The sequence below is a fragment of the Aythya ferina genome, assembly GCF_964211825.1.
Source record: "Aythya ferina genome assembly, chromosome: Z".
In the NCBI taxonomy this organism is placed as follows: Eukaryota; Metazoa; Chordata; class Aves; order Anseriformes; family Anatidae; genus Aythya; species Aythya ferina.
Window position 1 is genome coordinate 83,170,720 of NC_140299.1, and position 19,685 is coordinate 83,190,404.

Genomic DNA, 19,685 nt, shown 5'->3' on the forward strand with positions numbered 1-19,685 from the left:
GCTATAAAACACTACATCATGATGAAACATCCTGACAATAATCTGAACAAAAAGAACTCATATTTATTTATCAAACATGAAATCCCATGTTAGCTGTCTTTTAGGCCTTACCATGCCATCCGATTTTTTAGAGCTTCTCTGAAAAATACCAGTTCACTCTAGCCAATGATGATGCAAACAGAGTCAAATTTATCAGAAAGAGATACAAACATTATTGACCGAACATCTATTTCCTTCCGCTTAATATCTCTTCTGTGTCAATATTTTGTGAGGTTTGTTACCTCTTAGAATTTAGGAGGGGAAAAAAAGTCATTGGAAAAAGCAAGATGTAGTCTGTATGCATACTTGGGTGCTATATAATTAAATCCTGTGTTTTGCCATTAACCTTATATAATATTGAATCTTTCAGGCTTAAACTACACAAACAAGTGTTTCTATCATATGAATTCTCAGGTAGGGCAGGTGGAGCCATCAAGAAGATAGCACAAGGTTTCTGCACAAGGGTCACAGAGGGTTCCTCTGCTTCTAATAGAAAAATCTGATCTGCTGTGTTTACACACGATGTGTAACACTGTGTGAAGCCTAGAGATTGAGCTTAGAAGCCTAAACTCAGCACCAAATCCTGAAAAGCGTTCACTCAATTAATACATGTAGTTCTCATGACATAATTTAATAGGAACACCCTCCCTGCTTTAAAGGGATGGTAAAACTGAGGTGAAACCAACAATGTACTAATTAAGGCAGATAACATAAAAGTTAATCAAGACCTTAAGGGAAAGGCTGCAAGGAATTAACGTAATCCCCACACTGCCACATAATGTCCGAATGCCTGGCCGGAGGGAATGAAGTGCAGATGAACAGGAAAAAGGAAGGCGGATTCATGCCGCCCTGCACCGGAGAGGAGGAAGCTGTGCAGAGGAGCGGTTCTGGGTGGCTGCAGGAGCCATCCTTAACAGTGGCAGCAGAAAAGCTGCAACCCCGGGAGCTCTCCGGGTAGGTTGTCTCTGGCCCTGGATGTCTCATAGCAGCTAATTAACCAGATCTTCTGTCTAACTGAGATTTTGGAAGAGCTCTAAGAGCTCCCACGGTTAACAGTAGTTGAGCAGTGTTTTGTAATCACTGTTTAGCGCGTTTTGATAATTTGGTAGTTTAGCTCTGTTGGTGAAAACGTCTCTACACTGAAATATTTTAAATCTTAAATGTGGTTTGGTTATAAAACTGACATTAAGCAGTAAGAATTGGTAGTTGCCAGGTACCAGATGTCTTGGAAATCCCCCAAATTGCAATCATATTTACAATGCCCAATATCCCAGTACGATGCCAGAATATCCAAAATTGCCTCTGCACTAAGCAGCATGGAATAGTTTTAGCGGTGGTAACGCAGATGTCTGCATATGCAAACTTCTTCCAACTAATAGTGCTCACAGACAACTGTCTGGATGGCAGTGTCCTAATTAGCAACACCTAAATCAGTAGTACCTTATGAACATGGGCATAGGTTTGAAGATGAAGAGAAACTGGGAGCCTGCCCATAGGTTTCAAGGCAATTTGCAATTCATGCATTGGCCTAGAGCTGAGATACAGATTCAGGTCTCACTTTGAAATTAACTAACGTGTAGACCAAATCTTCTAAGAAGTGGTTGTGCACAGGCTTAATTAAACGGCTGTTTACTAATGCTTTAATAAAGTTGCAGCCTTTTTAATTCTGCCATGTCTATCCCCTTCTAAACACACACTTGGCAAATAATCGATTTGAATGTCACAGAGCATTTTTTTCTGTTCCCCAAACACAAAAACTGCTTTGTAGTTTAAAATGAAAGTTTGCAGATTCAACTTAACAATACAGACAAAACCCTTTTTGCCAAAGAAATAGCAAAGGAGAGGGAGGAGGAAGGACATGGACAGTGCCTCAGTCCCTCCCACTATTCACAATTGAGCATGCTATTAACATCTGGGAAACATCTGGGAAAAAAGCCATTTTCCTCTATTGCTCTACTTTCAGCAAATTTGGTCTTTCAGCAAATTTGAGGAGACGATTTGGCTTGTGGAGTTTCTTGATCTGTGAAGAAACCTTGAATGTTCTGCTCAACACACCTGGATGAAAAATGCCAGAAAACACTGCTGCCTGTCTGGAGGGGCTTGTATTGCTCAGGGCGCATTTAAGAAGAAGTACTTGTGAAAGATCACACGGAATTAACCACATTAATAGCTCAGTAGGCTTCCTGGTCTCAGTCACCTTTGCCTACTCTTTGTAAATGGATGACCAACTACAGTGTCAATAGTGCCACATGTTTCTGAGAGGTAAATTCACCTCTCTTCACAATGTCCACAGAGACTATGCACAGTTTAAATGCTGCCCTGAGGGCTGACATGGGACTTGGTAACTCAGAACCACTGAACCGTGTCAGCTGGAAAAGACCCCCCACAACCTGTTGTCCAGTGCCCTGCTCAAAGCAGCACCAGCCAGGGCTGCTCACAAGCACCATGCCTGACACTTCCAATCAACATAAAAAACAGTGAGGTCCCTGGTGCCAGTGTCACCAAAATGTAAAAACGCGTGCTGCAGAAGCTCTCCCAACGCTGAACTTCATGCATATGGGACAGTGGCTTTGAAGGCACTTGATGCTGATGATTATCACTGAGGCCATGCACTTGTTTGCAGCATTTCCATATCGCAGCTTCATCCCCCTGACTCTTCCATGCTCTCACAACTCCCCATCAGAACCGAGGCAGCTGTCACCTTTTTTCAACAGCACTCTCTCTTTCCTTATCCTAGCGGACCTGAATTTTGCCTGGTCCCTTTATCTTTAGGTAGGAAAAGGCATTATTTCAGAATGTTGTCAGGAGGCCATGCTTTGGTTATTCACCAGAACTGTAACCCAATAACAACAGTACGTGTATTTCCACGCCAGTGCCCAACGGGTGTCATGATAAAACTCCATCAGAGTACCAGCCAAACTCTGCCAGCCAGCCACGGAAGTTCAAAACAGAAAGGTAAAGAAATGGTAAAGGAGCATAGTGAAGAAACACCCAGCAGCAACAGAAAAGTGTTTAGGACAAGCGGACCCCATAACCAAATCAGATTCTGTTATTTTGAGATCTGTGAGGGCAATAATTCATTTGCCTGCTTAATAGAAAGCAGTCAGGCCTTTAAACAGCAAGCAACGTATGAAAACTTGACATATCTCAACAAGGAGGATTTCATAGATTGCCAAGGTCTTCACTGCTAAGAGATTTAAAAATAAGCAACAGCCATTAAACATAAGCCTACCCTTTTCTGGCAGCCAGTGCAAAGGACACATGATGAATAACATGATCCTGTCATCAAATGTGTTTGTTCATTTTTCAAACAGCAGAAAAAACCTTGCAGGAAAAAAGTGCAGTACCCAAAGGCTAAGAGAAGTGTACTGCAAGGTGGAATGCATAAGGGCGATGACTTACCAAGGAATAAGGGCACAAACTTAACTGCAGAACCTACAAATCTTTCAAAACTACATATGTAGTATGCATGTCTAAGCTATGCTAAATTTCTTCATTGCTAAGCTCACTAATTTCAACAGAATTCCTCAGGAAAACGGGGCCTAAAAGAAATAAATATCTGTCTTCTCCATGTCTACATGCAATTACGGCTTCCGTTTTACCAGGTTAAGAACACAGTAGCTGTGACACAATTAAGTGTTAATGTCAATTGCCCACTTTTCTAGGATGGTCTGAACTTGCAAGACCCATGAAATCAGATTATTCAGTTACACAGCAGGTGGAAAAGATAGAAGATAGGAATGAAAAACTATTCTGGGAGGAAACACTGGTTTCCAAAGAACAAACATGTTGCAGATGCTTATGCAGTATCAAGAACATCATCTGAATTAACTACTTTTTAAATTTCTTCCTGTACTGTGACTGGATGTACTGATTAAAACTTTGCTTTTGATAAAAGGAAACCTTCCAGACAGGTATCCCATGCTTGCCAATGTTATCACAGAACCTGTGTCCTTCAGCATCTGCAGGATGCTGAACGCGCAAGCACGTGTCCAGATGTGCTGCACATTTATTTAGGTAGTGTTTGTGTGCATATACATGGACACAGGCTTTTGTGTGTGTTAGGGGGAAATGTCCCACATAATCTGTTCTGCACTAGGGATTTAATGACTGACTAAAATTTAGGTGATTTTTTTTTTTTTTTCAGAGGTGCAGAAGCAATCAGTAGCCATATTTTGTTCAAGAATTATAAAATTGACATTGGCTGGACACATGGCAAATGATCTCAGCATGCTGATAGTGAACTCAGGATCAGTGCTACTTTATGGTGTATCAACAGAACAGCAACTGGAGTTCCTTCTACATCCATGCGCGACCCCCATGTCCGAATGATAATTACTCACAGTTTACCTCTAACACAAGAAGCATACTTATGGTTGTCAAAAATTACTAATGAAGGGATGTCCTCCTCCCCCTGAAGAACCTGTTTAGTATAGGTGTGAGGATTTTCTTACTCCGCACTTTGCTAGAAGTACCAAACTAAAAGCTCCAGAAGTGTTTTAAAGTTACTTAAAGTCCCAGGAGTACTACAGGCTTCTAACCAGACCTAACTCTCACCGACTCGACATGCAACTCAGTCTGTCTTACTTTATTCAGTATTACTCCAACCAGTGCCATCTATTGGGAAAACTAACTAAAATTCAGATATTATTTGATTACAAAGAACATGTAACTCTTTGTGTATTGGCAAATTTAGTCTTGCAGTGACTAATAAAAAAATACAGAAAAAGAGAATGAGAATCCACGGTTAAATTCCAAAGTACAGAGCAGTGCAGCTGAGCAGCATGCAGCCAATTCAGGACAGAAAACCTGCTACTGACACCACCAACCACAAAAGACAAAAAGCATTTTTGATCAATTCAGCACCCGCTTCTAGCTAGGAAGAAAAGGATAAAACAAGGATTCATCTGAGAGAGAAATGGAAGATTTTTCAAAATTTAGATAGGTTTAGGGTTGTAAATACTGTAAAGCTGACTACCTTAGGATATACATCAGTCTGGACACTTTGAAAACAAAGTTAACAAAGTTTACATCCCACAAGAAGTAGATTCACAACAAGTAAGGACTTTATCTAGTAAAATCCTTCAATCATAAGGATTCTGAAGTATAATGACTGAGAAGGAGATGATGATAATTCATTGTCCTCTAACAGCCAGCCACCTTGTCCTTATCTCAACCCTTGAGCCCTTTTCATCATATTTTCTCCCCGTTTCTCTTTGAGGAGGGGGAGTGAGAGGGCGGTTGTGGTGGAGCTTGGCTGCCCACCCGAGTAAAACCACCACAGCAGCCAAGCAGACTGCAGAAGAACTACTGGACTTATGTAAATTCCAAAAACTGCATCTTTTTTTCCACATGCTTTTTTCCTGGATTTTCACTTTGATTTCTGTATCAAATGAGGCAGAAACAACATCCTCAAGCATGCAGTGAACTGTGCCCCAGTTCCCTGCTTGCTGACATTCACTTCCTAGGACTCCCGATTTTCCTTGTATGACCTAACCAAAACTCATAAACATTTTTAGAGGAGTGGGGTGAGGGAGGTCCTGTAGAAAAGGGTTATTTTCAACAACTGTATCTATTTATCTCATAGAAATTATCTTTGTGATTTCTCACTATATGCAGGGTTTTATGGCTCACTGGTCCCCAAGGGAAAAAAACAGATAAAGAATCCCCAAATTTTGTGAAAATGTGTATGTTACCACTTGACCTCCCGCTAAAATTTTTTTACCAGTTTTCCCAAACACTCAGATCTAGTATCGAAACATGCAATGCATACCGTATGTCAGAGGATATTATCCTTGTTTTGGGTATCAGTTAAAGGATTTAATCTTTGATTCTGTTGGATAAATGATAAAGGATACTCGCAGAGAACAATCTGTACTGGCAGGGGGATAGACTAGATGACCTGCGAGGTCTTTTCACTCCTTAACTGCAATTGCTCTACAATCAAAGCCAGGCAGTATCTGAGAATAAGAAGTTTGAATAATTTTATTCACCTTTGCCTTCAACAAGTAGGTCTGCTTTCTGCTGAGCTAGTTTTCTTTACGATTAGCTCACTAACTGGCCAGGTTTACTAAGCCTGAATCCTGACTGAAAGGAAGGACGACTTGGCTGACCCGTACATGACGGTCTTTTTTAGAACAACAGGAGCACTGCACAGCTCGTGGTGGGAGGAGAGATGCAAGCTGATTCTTTCTTTTGGAAACTCATACGGCTTGCCTCACATTTTAGGAGCCTGATCTAACAATACGCATTTTGTCGGCATCATGTAATGAATGTTTGAAGACAAGAAAGCTAGACGGCCCCGATTTATTCCTTTTCTTTGATTAAACCATACTTGTGAGATGCAGAACAAAGAGAGGGTATGGCAGAATGAAGAGCCAGTGGCGCTCTTGAAGAGATGCAAAATCTTCCTCCAGTGATTATCTGCTTTTCTGATTTCTCGCTTGCTCAAGTAAAAAAAAAGACAAATATAACTTCTCTAGACTAGGAGATGCAAAACTTACTACAAGAAGCCCTTGCAATCCAGGGATTTTAAAAAATACCTAATTTAACTACACAAACTAAATAGCCTACTTATAAACTATTTAAAGTTCAAATTCTATATCATTTCATGAAATGTCTGTTTATTGTAGTACCTATAGAATGAAATACTATATATTTTTTTCTCCTCTTACACAGAAATTATTACTGAAGTTTCACGCTAACCTGACCCTTTAGGAATGACACAGGGGTGTCATTCTACACCCAAATGTAGTTGCTCAGTGCCATTTCGGATGGTTTTGAGCTCTCCACTTGGCCTCCAGCTGCTGGACCTGGGTGAAGCAAGTCTCCAGCAGGTCCTGCAGCACATCTGCCAGCGCTCTGCAGGTGCCACGAGTGCCCCATGACACCCGAAAGGTCAGCAGGCATTGATTTCCCAGCACTTGGACGGCAGTCTCTTCGCTTTTAACTCTGAACATCTAGAGGTATGCGCGGCAAGGAACAATAAAGCCACAGTAATTTCCAAGCAGCTCTCATAAGCTTTCCATCACCAGGATGACTTTGCTGTTGCTTAGAAGTAAAAGAGATTTCACAGAAACAGAAGGAAGCAATGGGCTTTAAAAGGTAAATACGGGCAAACTAAAACCATGTGTTACTTCAGCTGCGTGGGGAAAGTAACACCGAATGTTTTAAGAGGCAAAGAAAAAAAGCTTTGCACTACTGGAGGAGACTCTGGAAGCTGACATCCGGACTCCCAGTGCTGCCACCGACTTTTCCTGCGCTTGAGCGTGTCCCTAACCCCTTGGGAGCCATCTGCCTCACGCTTGTCATCTTGTCTCTTCTGGTGGAATAAAGGGCTTATTAGCCTGGGCTCAGCAGTCGCATGGACTTTGGCCGAGAGCAGGCGCGCCTTGCCAAGTCGCGGGGTGGGCGCAGGGGGCCTGCATCTGCCCAGAGACATCCACGGGCCGGGGCTCACCAGGAACGGTCTCCATCCTCTGCACGGAGGGAGAACCCTGAGCCCCAGGGCCAACCCTGCATGGTGCCAGGGCTGACACATGGTGGGGGCGCAGAGCTCTGCCCTGGTGCCCGCCGGCCTCTCCTGTGCCAGCAGCCCTGCTTGTCGCCCAAACACGGGCGGAGATTACTCCGATACGTGCGTTTTCAGCAAAACAAATTAATTAGTAGCACGTGCTCTTTTTCTATTTCGTCTCGCACAAGGAGGGGGGGAGAGGGGGAATTATTTATGAAAAGTTGCATCCGAAATTAATTTAATTTCATTCATACGCTGCTAGTATAAATAGCGCTGTTATGGATTGTGTTATAGTGAAAATAATATTTGCGTTAAGAATTATCTTCATTAAAGCAGCTAATCTAAGTGGGGAAAAAAATACACAAAATTCCTAGCACACAGGCCTCGGAAAAGCTTATCCCTTTTGCCCAGAAAACCTGACCCCATCAGTTGGTCTCATGAAAGATATTGCTTCTTCCCACTTCTTCCTTCGTCGCCTCTTTGATATCCTTTGACTATTGTGGCAACAACATTATTGCAAATTACTATTATTATAAAATTATGTGATTTATACTTTTTTCTTTAATAACATTTCAGAATTCATTCAGTATACTTGTTTAAGTGGTGAATGCTATTTAGAAGGGGATAAATACTGATTTACATTTCTAAGTGTCTTTTAACATAGAGAAGACACTGTCAATGTGAAAATCTGTGGGGAGTGGGAGATGGTTTGGAGGATGGAGGGAATAATCATGTCACATTTAAGCCTGTATGATCTGTTTCCATAGAAAAAGGTTAGAGATCAACAAATTCTCAGTTTAGTTCAGTAATAAATGAAGGTTGGCTAGGGTATTAAATTTCTGGGGGAAGCATTAGCCAATATGTACAGCAGCAGCCTCTGGTGGTCTAAGAAAAAATGGTAGTATCTATAAGTAAGGATAGAAATATGTTTTTTAAAAGGATGTATGTACATATTTAGCTATTTGACTCAATTCTGCATTCAACACATTAAAAAACAGATGCTTTTAAAACGATCTGCTGGCAATATGCTTGTTAAAATCTGAACAGCAAGAGTATTAAAATTCATATGCATACATTAACATGTTATATAAAAGTAAAATGCTTTTGTTTAATCATTCTATAAAGTATTATAAGTCAATGCTGATTATCAAGAAGTTTTCTCCTTGGTTTGTGCTGCTAAAAAAGAAACCAAATTTGTAAGATTTTTACTGAATTGATGACATTTTCTGTCTTCACTTGTGAATTCACTTGGCAGATGTTTTCAAGAACAAAAAATTCTGTCTTATTACAAAACATATTAAGCAGGTTTTTCTGCCATAATGTTTGACATGATGTTTACTGCCCAGACCGAATCAGTCCCTTTAACAAGCTATAACATATGCCAGAAAGTACATTATTTCTTAGTTAAGAAAACTTACAGCATGAAACAATAAGTGCTTTGATCTTTCAAGCACTATGCTTAATGCACTACATACTTTGATAGTCATTTTTATTTATATTCGTTTTGTATAAAAATACAGTGCAAATTGAGATTTTGTATTTTAAGACTCTGCTTTTACATATTCTTGAATATCCCGTCCATTTGCATTTTCCTATGAAAAAAATAAAAATAAAATACTTATAGAAATTTACAATGGAGGAATTCTATTTTTGCACATTTTGGACAATCTAACTGCACGAGTTGGACCACGATCCAGACGGCTCTAATTTCATCACATGGCATTTCCTCGTCAGACCACAACAGATCTTAGTGACCCTATGGGAACATAACATAAGGATATTTATTCCTATTGCCTAACAGTCTGAAACGATGTCCCCAGCACATTTGACACAAACAAATCTTCCTTCAACGTTAGATGCAGTCAATGCCTTTGCTGTATCTCAATGAATGCATTTACCACCGCCACTGAGAAGAAATTTTTGATCTTTGTACCCATTTGCCCTGCTTGGCAAGGGCAATCTGAGGCTTACTCTGTTTTTTGATTTTTGTTTTCAAAATTCTTTGTTGATACTACTACCAGAACATATATCATCCTTAAATATCCTGTGGATTGACAATATGATTTTTTCTTTTTAATTTTTTTCAAGAGCACAGTGAGTCAAAGGTATTGCATACCATAGAACAAGTAAAATCCTAGCTAAATTGTTCTTTCTGGTTGTTCCAAAGACCGTGCCCCTCACCAGCCCGTGGTTAAGGTGAGGCAGGCAGTGACCCCAGGGTGCAAGCAAAGGGTGCTCCCTGTATCACACACAACTCAAGCAGGGGAGGCAAGAAATACATCACGAGCAAGGCATTGCACCATTTTGTCTGCACCATGGTATGCCTGGAGAGAGTATCAACTGTGTCTTTGGCTAGAAAAACAGACCAGAACACGTTTTATTCACAGCTCCTCTTGCAACCACCTGTCTAAGTTTTTACAGACTTAGCAGTTCCACCCAACAGGGTAAATGGTACCCTATCGGCGGTCCAGTTCTGTTTCAGAAACCAATAGGCAAGTAAATTGCAGTAATTTATCCTGCCATACACTGAAGCAGGGATATTTTTCATTCTGTTTCAAAAAATCTCTCTATATTAGGGATTATTAAAGAAAAGAAAAGCAAAAAATTCTTTCAGAATAAAACACTGATTGCATTAGAAAGCCCCATTTCATTTATTTCACCCACAAAAGGAGACTCTTTCACTAAAACTTATACTACTTCTTTCCTAGGTTTGAAGAAAATTGAATAAAGGGAATGTCAACAGTCATATCTGAGGCACAGAGCCACGCAAAAAAAAGAAAATGATATGGAGTCATGCATTTTATGTTTCGGGGGTCAAACCTCCTGAAGCCAAATTTCATGCCTCATCAAGCAAAAGAGCCATGAGAAGGTGGAACTGCTAAAAAGGTATCAAAAAAAGGTTTACTCTCAACAAGAGGACACTGGACCAGCATGCTGATTAAATGCATTTCTGGACAATACAGCAATGTCCACCGGCCCCTGATGCACCTTGACACAAGCCTCCTTGCCCCTCTTAAGAAACAGGGTCTGACCGGCAGGAAGAATGGCTTATTCCACAAAAAGAAGCAGATAGACAAAAAAAAAAACACCACACACACACAAAAACCAAAATACCACAGTGCTCTGTTGGTGGCTCTGAATATATATATACGCATCCTTTTGTTTCCCATACTCAGTAGTGAGATATTCCTCAAGAGCCACAGTAATATTTATGGTATTAGTGATTCTTACATCCAGGTTACAAAACCTTTTAACCAGACAGTACAGCTGCATTTCTCCTACAAACATTTTGATGTTAAACCACAATTAACAGGAACAACCTAAAATTTAAGATGATTCTAACATCCCTTTTGCTGACTTTTTCTCTATTTCACACCAGAAAGGCACACACGCTTTTACTGATTTAAGTACACTGTGGCTTTTCTGCCATGTTTTACCACTGAATGAAAACACTAACTTTCATAATAAAGGCTTTGGAAATTGCATGACTCAGTCTCGAATGTATAATGCATAGTATGTATATGAAGCAGAATGTGTCAAAGTGCAAATAATATTGTTTGTGCCCCCTGCAGAATTAGAAATCCTCGGGTAGCACTGTTATAACGATCCCATGCTGGTAGCATTACAAAGTGCAAAGGTTCACTGAGTAAGAAAAGAGCAGGGGACAGAGTTTCCTCATTACACCATTCTCGAACTATTCTAGCTTAAATATTTATTAAGATATTAATAACTCTCCTCCTTTATCTGCCTTCAGAAGTTCAGCTGAAACACAATGGATGGCTGCTCATATGAAAACAATACATTATAGGGTAAATCTGCTACCACACAAGATGAACACCGGTATTTTCCACAATACATTATTAATTCAGCAGGTAATATGTTAAAAAACTATCAGGCAATAACTATTGCTTCCCCAATATAAGACAATGTAATACAATAAATGCATGCATGACGTGTGAAGCTAATGTGTTGCCTAAACTGCATTAAAAAGTGTTTCTTGTGTACACCTCTATTTATAAAATCATTTTTACAAAGTCTTCCTTAAATCATTCCCTTTCTTGATAGCACCACTGAGTTCCTCTGGGGTTTATTTGAAGTTCCCCTTTGAAATTAGAAAGGACTGTTTTGTAACTCTTCTAAAACTTCACATTCAGCAAGTGACAAAAAATATCAATAGAATAAAGACACAGGAACTCTGTATGAACTCTTCAATGCAGTAATGTATTTGTTTTTTAAAAAAAAACACACTACTTATTAGCTAATATGGACAGTAAACATATTGATACATCAGTAAAGAAGGACAAAAAAAAAGTAAAAGAAACTTACTCTAATATATATCTGCATTGTTTCTTTTTCTTTTTGTGGATTTCGATACTTCTCGTAGAAGTCACGTCGCTTCTTTGTTTCCTTCTGGATTTTATCTTTTCTTTCCCTCTTTTCTGCAGGTTCATCTGAGCTATCAGAAGACAGCTGTACTTGGGCTTTTGTCTTCTCCACTTCAATATAGTTCTCATTGGGATTCAGTACTATTACTCCATAGCCTTCCTGGTTTAGAAGAGACAAAAAAAAAAAAAAAGAAAAGAAAGAAATATGAAAAGGGAGATTTAATACTTGAAAATGCTTTGCATTTACTTTAATGCTCTTAAAAACTTATATATTTATTTCAGCAAGTTCACACAACATAATTTTTAGAATAGCATTTTGAGAATATTCTGTTTGTTTCATTTCTGTCATTAAAGGGATATTGATGTGTGAGTATGTGTCTGTGCATGCACTTATGCATATACACATCCCTTAGCGTCAGAAAAGTTGCCTGTTTTACCTCTAAAATAATTTAATATGTTGTTTTATTCATAAGCACGGTATACGACTTTTTCAGAAAACAGTATTAGAACTAAAAGCAAAATATTGTTTTAAGAACTCTATATAACGATGAATAAAAAGCTTTAAATCCAGCCAATAAAAACCTTTAGAATAGAAAGGATGGAGGGATTTCATATATATATTAGAGAGAGCATGTGAAAATTATTCAGAGCGGTTTAAAATAGTAAAACCTTTTGTCTAGCTGACAAGCATACCATGCAGAAGCCAATAGCGGCAGTAACAATGAATCAATACCAAAACTGATTCAGTGGTATTGCTTACAAGTCAACTCTTTTACTGTGGGGTTGACTTTTAAGCACGTCTTTAAATCTGCTCTAAAACTTCATTGGGATTATGTCCCGTATTCAACAAACCCAGAGAAAATTTGTGACCTGGAGGATGCTTTTGAGCATACCAGCTGCATTTTTGTGCCTCAGAAAATGAGCTGGTTGAAAAATACATGAATTTATGAATGAGAAATAAATCTTGAATAAATCAGCCAATCATTTTATTATGATTTTTAAATGATGGTAAATCATACAAGAATTGTAATATTTGTGAAAGATAATCGCAAATGCAGGGAGAAAAAGGGAAGCACGTGCATTTAACAGATGAGTCCTTAAAGTTACCATGGGTTCCCAATGAAAATCAAGCTGTCCTTTAAAAGTAAATTTTAATAAAGACTCACTTTTTGAGAATGTCTATACTAATTATCCGACTAAACAGCTTTATTCCAGCTTTTCATTTAATGCTTAATTTTGCACTTAGGCTGGGCAGGAAGATCAAAGACGTCCACATACCTAGCTTCACCAGAATAAACCAAATCTACACCAACAAAAGGTACTTTATTTGGACTTGCTTTATTCTAATCTGTAGAGCTATTCAAAAATCTTGTAACGCATTGTGGTCACTGTCAGGTAGACAGATTGTCACTCGGTGATTTTCTACAGTTGGACACACTCGACTAGTTATCAAAATCACATTTGAAGGAAGTTCCTACCCCTCTTCCTTGTGCTGCACAACTTTTCACGCCCTTCTCAAATTTCTGCCATAGCTTCTCCTCCCACCAAAACTAAGCTAAAGGACACTGTTGCACTCTGCTAAACAGGGTGAAATAGAGGCATTCAGTACACTGTCTCTGGTGTAAGGAACGTGCTCAAAAAAGGTCACCGTAGGCCAAAGAGAAAATTGCCTCCTCACTAGATTCGGTACCATGAGTAAGTGGTCTCCTGTCATGTTTCTTCCCTGCCCTCTCCGCGGAGTGAATTGAACTTAGGTAAATATAAATAAATAAATAGCCAAATAAATAAATGGAGGGGGAGGAGGAGGGGCAGAGAAAGACGGGAAACAAAGGAAGGCCTGGTTTAAAAGCTACCCACGCCTCTGCCGCTCATATCAGCACACGATGCCGCCCGCGCTCACTGCTGGTGAGGCCGATACAATTCGTGCTCATGAAATCCAAAGCCCCGGACCCATTGCCGAGGAGAAATACCACTTCAGCAGGTATACATGCTGCTAAACTGCATGGCTCGGATGAAAATCATAAATTTGGGGCCCTCTGGCAGTGGAGTGAGGACCAAGTTGTTGCCGCGCTTGGCACGAAGCACTGTGGTGGTGGCCTCAGCCGCTGCTCCCTTTGTTGCTCGTCTTCTTGACCTGTTCATCCTGAGCAGAGACGTCCTGCCTATCGATTCTTTTTGCCTTCTATACAATGCCAAATGCAAAATTCATGTATTTATTATAGGTTTACGAGTGTTACAGGAATCTGAAGGTCTGTGTCCACTTTTCGCTGACCACAAAACAGACACATAAATCATCAAAGAAGTAGAATTTGTCTAAGTTATTGATTATGTAACTGAAAATTACATGACTCATTTGTCCAATTTTATAAGGACACAATGTCAATTTTTCACACAGACATCAACAGATGAAATATGATTCCATTTTGAAATTCACTATTTCATAAATCAATTAGAGGATTTTTACCAATTATATTTTAAGCAGCATAACGTGTCTCCCTCTACATTTATTTTTTTTTCTGAGATAGCATGCCTTTACTGTCAGTACGATTAAAGTAATTAAGTAATAACTGAGTTGTTTTTTTTTCTTCTCTCAATTGTGGGAAAAACTATCATACCAATTGTTAAGAATTTCTCCTAGGAAAATAATTTCCTTTCAGATTACTTTGCTTACAATGTGTTTTCCTTTCTCCTGTCTTCTGCCTCCTAAATTACAAGACATTAACAATGGCACCAGAAAGATTTGATAGCCACATGTATAAAGATGACTGGTAAAACCGTGCCTGATTCCAAATTCTCTCGTTCAGCCTTACCCTAAACATTTTCTATTGACAATGAATACTTAACTTTAAATAACATCTGTGTAAACAATATGCCTTTTAAGTTCCATTAATTTCTTTAAAATGCACTCACACAGGCAGAGCTGCACCATTAAATTTCAGTATAATCAGAAAATAAAAAAAGATGGGCCTCTTCACTGACTCAGAGGGGTTGTGCAAAGTGCAAGTCAATGCAAACCTGAATACACAAAACCACTAATATTTAAAAACAGGCCCTTAGGAAACTCTAATAACAGGCATGATACAGGTTTGGTGTGACTATTTAGAAAAGACAAAATCACATTCATTAAAATCTTTAAATGAATTTGCAAATATATACCTCACGACGTCATTAAGAATATGCATTTCTGTTATGATGAGCTTACAGCGTTATTAAAATGTAGTGAGTACCATCATTCAGACAAGTTTTAAAACTTGGTGATGTTTTCAGTGTAAGTAACAGCGGAGTCAATTTTTCTATGTATCGAGCGCACACAGAAAGATAAACCACTGTGCAAAGTGCAGTTTTTTCACAGTAAAAAGGTAAACTTTCTAACAATAACAGAAAAACCTCCATAAATCTTTACTTAATTAAACCAAGCTAAGCCCGGTGCTCTACCATGTATCTGAGAGAATACAGATGCCACAGAGAAGTCAAAGTTTGCCTGCATCACCCATTAGTGTATCTGTGATGAGAAGTAATAATCAGGATAGACACTGATAAATACAAGTTGCAGCCTCTAACCTACTCGCTCAGGGGATACAATTACAGTTTCTCTTTCAGACTAGAATACTCTATTAGCAGCTATTTCCTGGAATTAACTTCATGGTAAGTCAGCAGTAAAACATCTTTAACAACTACTATCAACCTCCAAGTAACTACTTCTGGAGGCAGGGGACTGTGTGCAAGCTCTGCTTTCAGGTTAGTAAATACAAATGTACATAATTGTTGTCTGTCTTGTGACTGAACCAGCAACGTATGATGAAAACTGGCTGAAAAAAATCAAGTGTTGGGAAGAATAAAAAATCTCAGTTACAATACCTTTACTACAAAGCCAGAGCAATGTAGAAGGGCCTTTTTCACCCTAATACACAAGCCAGAATTGCAAAGGTACAGTCTCTTACTGGAAGTTTAAGCAAGTTGTTTGAAACAACAAAATCAGTGTATCTGGCAGTAAAACTGAGATTAAAAAAAAAAAAAAAAAAGTAAAAGAACTCCAAAATATTCAAAATATTTGAGGTAAATTCTAAATCTTTTGAAATCTCTTCTGCCTAGCCAAATGAATAATGAGCTGAAAGGATTCAGCTCTGCATATTAATCCACCAGGATGGGATACCATATGTGACCAGAGAGGTCAGGGCTGGAGAGGAATCTTTTGACCTGTGTAACTATCTTTTTGGACTGCAAGCGGGGGTCTGAAAGAGATCATTTTCTTAAGGCTTATCAACCTGATTTTTCAAGTTCAGATTCTGTGTAGATTGTTTGCAACAAGCTCAGAGCTAATTCCCAAGGGAAATGTAACTCCAAGTGCTCGGCTCTTAAACCTTCCCGTGGTTAAAATGGACACAGCAACGTCCATTCATCTTTCTGAAAGATGTATGTTCCGTTTATTTTCCATCTTTTTTCATGGGAAGGGTACATATATGTCACTGTTGCAACATCGTAGGTGCAACAGTGGGATGAGGTCATGACAACCAATCCGAAGTCACTAGTGAAGCGTTAAAGTAAACATAGCTGTTGGAGATGCAGCTCAGCTTGAAAAATGCCCCCTCCATTATTTGAGCAATTTTCTCAAGACGTGACCTGAGACTGAAACGCCTGAAATGTCAGTTGACTCCGCTTTCTGTTTCCACCCAATGTACATTTTGGCAACTGCACCCTGCCAGTACTTTGCAATATTTTCACCCCAGCTACACCTCAGCGCTTGGCGCGCTGAATTCCAGTGCTGTGTCCAAGTGTGTAAAAATGCCGTGTTACTGCCAAACACACATTGTCCCACTAAGTTCCCAACTTAAAATAGCTCATCAAGTTAGGCAGGAAAAGAAAACATGCCACAAAAAGTTTTTAGAGGACCACCTGTTGTCTATTATTTTTACATAGCACTTACTCATAAATCATAACACAGGGTAATTAATCAAGCTGTCAAAGAGAAGGTCAAAGGTTATGTGGGGGAGTCAGAAGGTCATGCATGGGCTGATAGAGGTCAGGGTCACACCGCATTCCTCATTATCAAGTTGGGATGAGAGACGGCCCAAGCAAACAAAAGTGAAAGCAGATGGAGAAGTGAGTGGATAAAAAAAAAAAAAGAAAGAAGAAAACTTCACAAACAAAAAGAAAAGTGAAAGAAGAATGTCAGTTGCCTTCAAACAAGGAGGAGAATAGAGCAGAAATACATTGAGATGTTCTCAAAAGGTCTCACACAACACAAAGAAACTACAGTTTGATTATTCAAATACATTTAATATAACTTTCCATCTGATCTTTTTGCAAATAGTAAGCAACGCTACAAACCAGGCGCAGTAGTTTTGGTTCCATTTCACATCTGAAGTCAATACTTTCGAGGTGAATTAGACAAAAGAACCCTATTGCTGTGATGAATTCTGATGGATATATAAAAGTGCTTTTAAATGCTGAAGTTTATTCCTGTTTATGGCTACAACCAACAGAGGTTCAATAAAAACTTATAACCTGTTTGAATGATGTATTAAGAACTGTACTTTCATATACACAAATACTCAAAAACACAAAGCATCATAAAAGTCCCTCTGGATGACACAACCGTTATAAAATATTCTATCATTACACTGACCTGAATTAGATGCAGAATACTGTGCAAAATTAGCTGTCACCCTTTCCTCAAAATCTTTGTTAATCTCATTTTGAATGTTTGCAGCTTTATCAACACATGCATCAATGTCAGCTCCTTGGTTACTGAACCGCTGTACTTGGAAGAAGATATAATTAAAATGTTTTGGCACAGAAAAGGTGAAATTGTATCTTCCCCTGTTCCCTGAGGAGTCTGTAAAACATGTAGGATATATTGACAAACACACACCCTTGTCTAGAGCCCTGACATCCCAGGTCACCCAACTGCTATTTATTTCAAAACATTCACTTTACACTTACCCAAACTGTCACCTGCTGTGTTACTAACTTTTAATGGATATTAGAGCTATAAAAACAATAAACTCTTCATTTCCTTTCTGTTACTGCCTTCTAATTCCTCACTGCATTTGGTCTGCATGCGGAACTGTATTCATCTCATTTCACCATATATAGGAACTTTGTGCTGGGAAGTACAAAGCAGGCCATTAAGTGTGTTTTCCTTCACTATTTATTAATTTGGTGCTAGTGCAGCTATCCTAAACAAACCAATGTTCTAGGCTAAAAAAAACAACAACACAACAAAACAGACAAAACACCACCACAAAACAGATAAGCTGTAACTGCATTTTGAGTTTACTGTTGGAAAGTTTTGAAAAGAACTAGTGTTTTACATCTATCTATAATTAGCAACCTAGATATGTCTATGTTAAGATCTGCAGTCATGTTTCATGGTGTTTGTTCCGAAGGCCAAAACTAAGAAAACACATCTGTGTATTACAAAAGTTTTGCTCCCTTACTTGTGTACTGTATCCTTGATAGGGAACTCCTGTGCCTTTGTAAGCCCCGACTTAATTGAGATTTTCAGTAGAAGATTGTTTCTCATCATAAGTGAAATGCAAGAAACCTAAAAAATGCTGTCGCATTAACTTAATTATGTGAATTAATAGAAAAGAATTAGGTTCACATTCAAAGGCTTCTTCAAACATTCTTTAATAAGCCTCAGCCACAACACCTCTCCCTAACGTGAGATTCAGGCTATCTAGAGAAATCACGGGAGGCTGAATGGAAGTGAATTCACCCCAACCACCCAGGCGGAGTAGGACTGCAAATAATCCTCCCATAATAACTGTCCAGGCTGCAATAATAGTCTCTGCTCTTCTTCACTAACTGCACACAGCGTTGGGGACCATACAAGCCATGAAAGAATGAATTCACCAGTTACCCCCAAGGCCTGGCATCTTTAAATGATACCTATTGGACCCCTTTCTGTAATTACCGCCTGCATTCTCCTCTCTTATAAAACTATTGTACTTCCTTTCCCTCCAAAAATTGCAGGAGCTTCAGTGTGGTACCAGATATCATACAGGAAACTCGTGCCTCTTTTACTTTTTTTTTGTTAAGATTTTGATTAAAAGGTCATTCAGGTTTACACAGAACTTTACTTTTTAATGAAACATACCAGAAACACAATTGTTACCAAACACTTCATAAAACCCACAGAAGTAATACTTAACTATTAATTCTAATTTACAGATAGGCAAATCAAGGAGAATAAAAGTTACTCTCTGAAACTCTTGCTCAAATGAGATGCAGAGATGAAGCTGGATTGCGGGATTTTTTAATGTTTCTATGGTGTTTCTCAGCATCCCATTAGCTGACAGCAAAAGTTCTCAGCTGCAAATTCATTTTCCAATCCACTTTGCCTCCTCCCTGAAAATGTCACAGTATGTCTTAATTATTCTCTTTTGTATTTCATAATGAATATAACTCCAAATAGGTTTTAAGTTTGTACTTTTATGTAGCACAACATGAAAAAATAATTTTATTCTAAAATATACGTAATTTCCCTCTCATTTCCAATTGTGCAAAATATTTTTGTAAACATTCTCATTCTGTGAGCTGTTCTGCAGACATTTCAATGAGCTCAGAGATTTGTCTAGATTTGTAACATCTTTATCTTGCACAAAGGTAACCCAAGTAGCCAAGGTCTTCTACTTTACCTTTCACCTGCAAGAAATTATATATATGAAACCACTACTGCAAAAAAAAAAAAAAGATTAAATATAAATCTCTTTCAAGGTCTGTACTTCAGCTTTTTGTTCTGT

The 19,685-nt window shown here is 38.8% G+C and overlaps 1 protein-coding gene across 5 annotated transcripts in view; it reads right to left on the minus strand.

Annotated features, from left to right (window-relative positions):
- ARB2A (ARB2 cotranscriptional regulator A) overlaps positions 1 to 19,685 on the minus strand; it is a 254,174-nt gene that overhangs the window by 115,907 nt on the left and 118,582 nt on the right. For all 5 annotated transcript variants that reach the window (XM_084504219.1, XM_084504220.1, XM_084504221.1 and 2 more), the window contains exon 7: positions 11,879 to 12,097. In XM_084504219.1, coding sequence (XP_084360345.1) covers positions 11,879 to 12,097 — 219 coding nt within the window. The remainder of the gene's footprint in view (positions 1 to 11,878; positions 12,098 to 19,685) is intronic.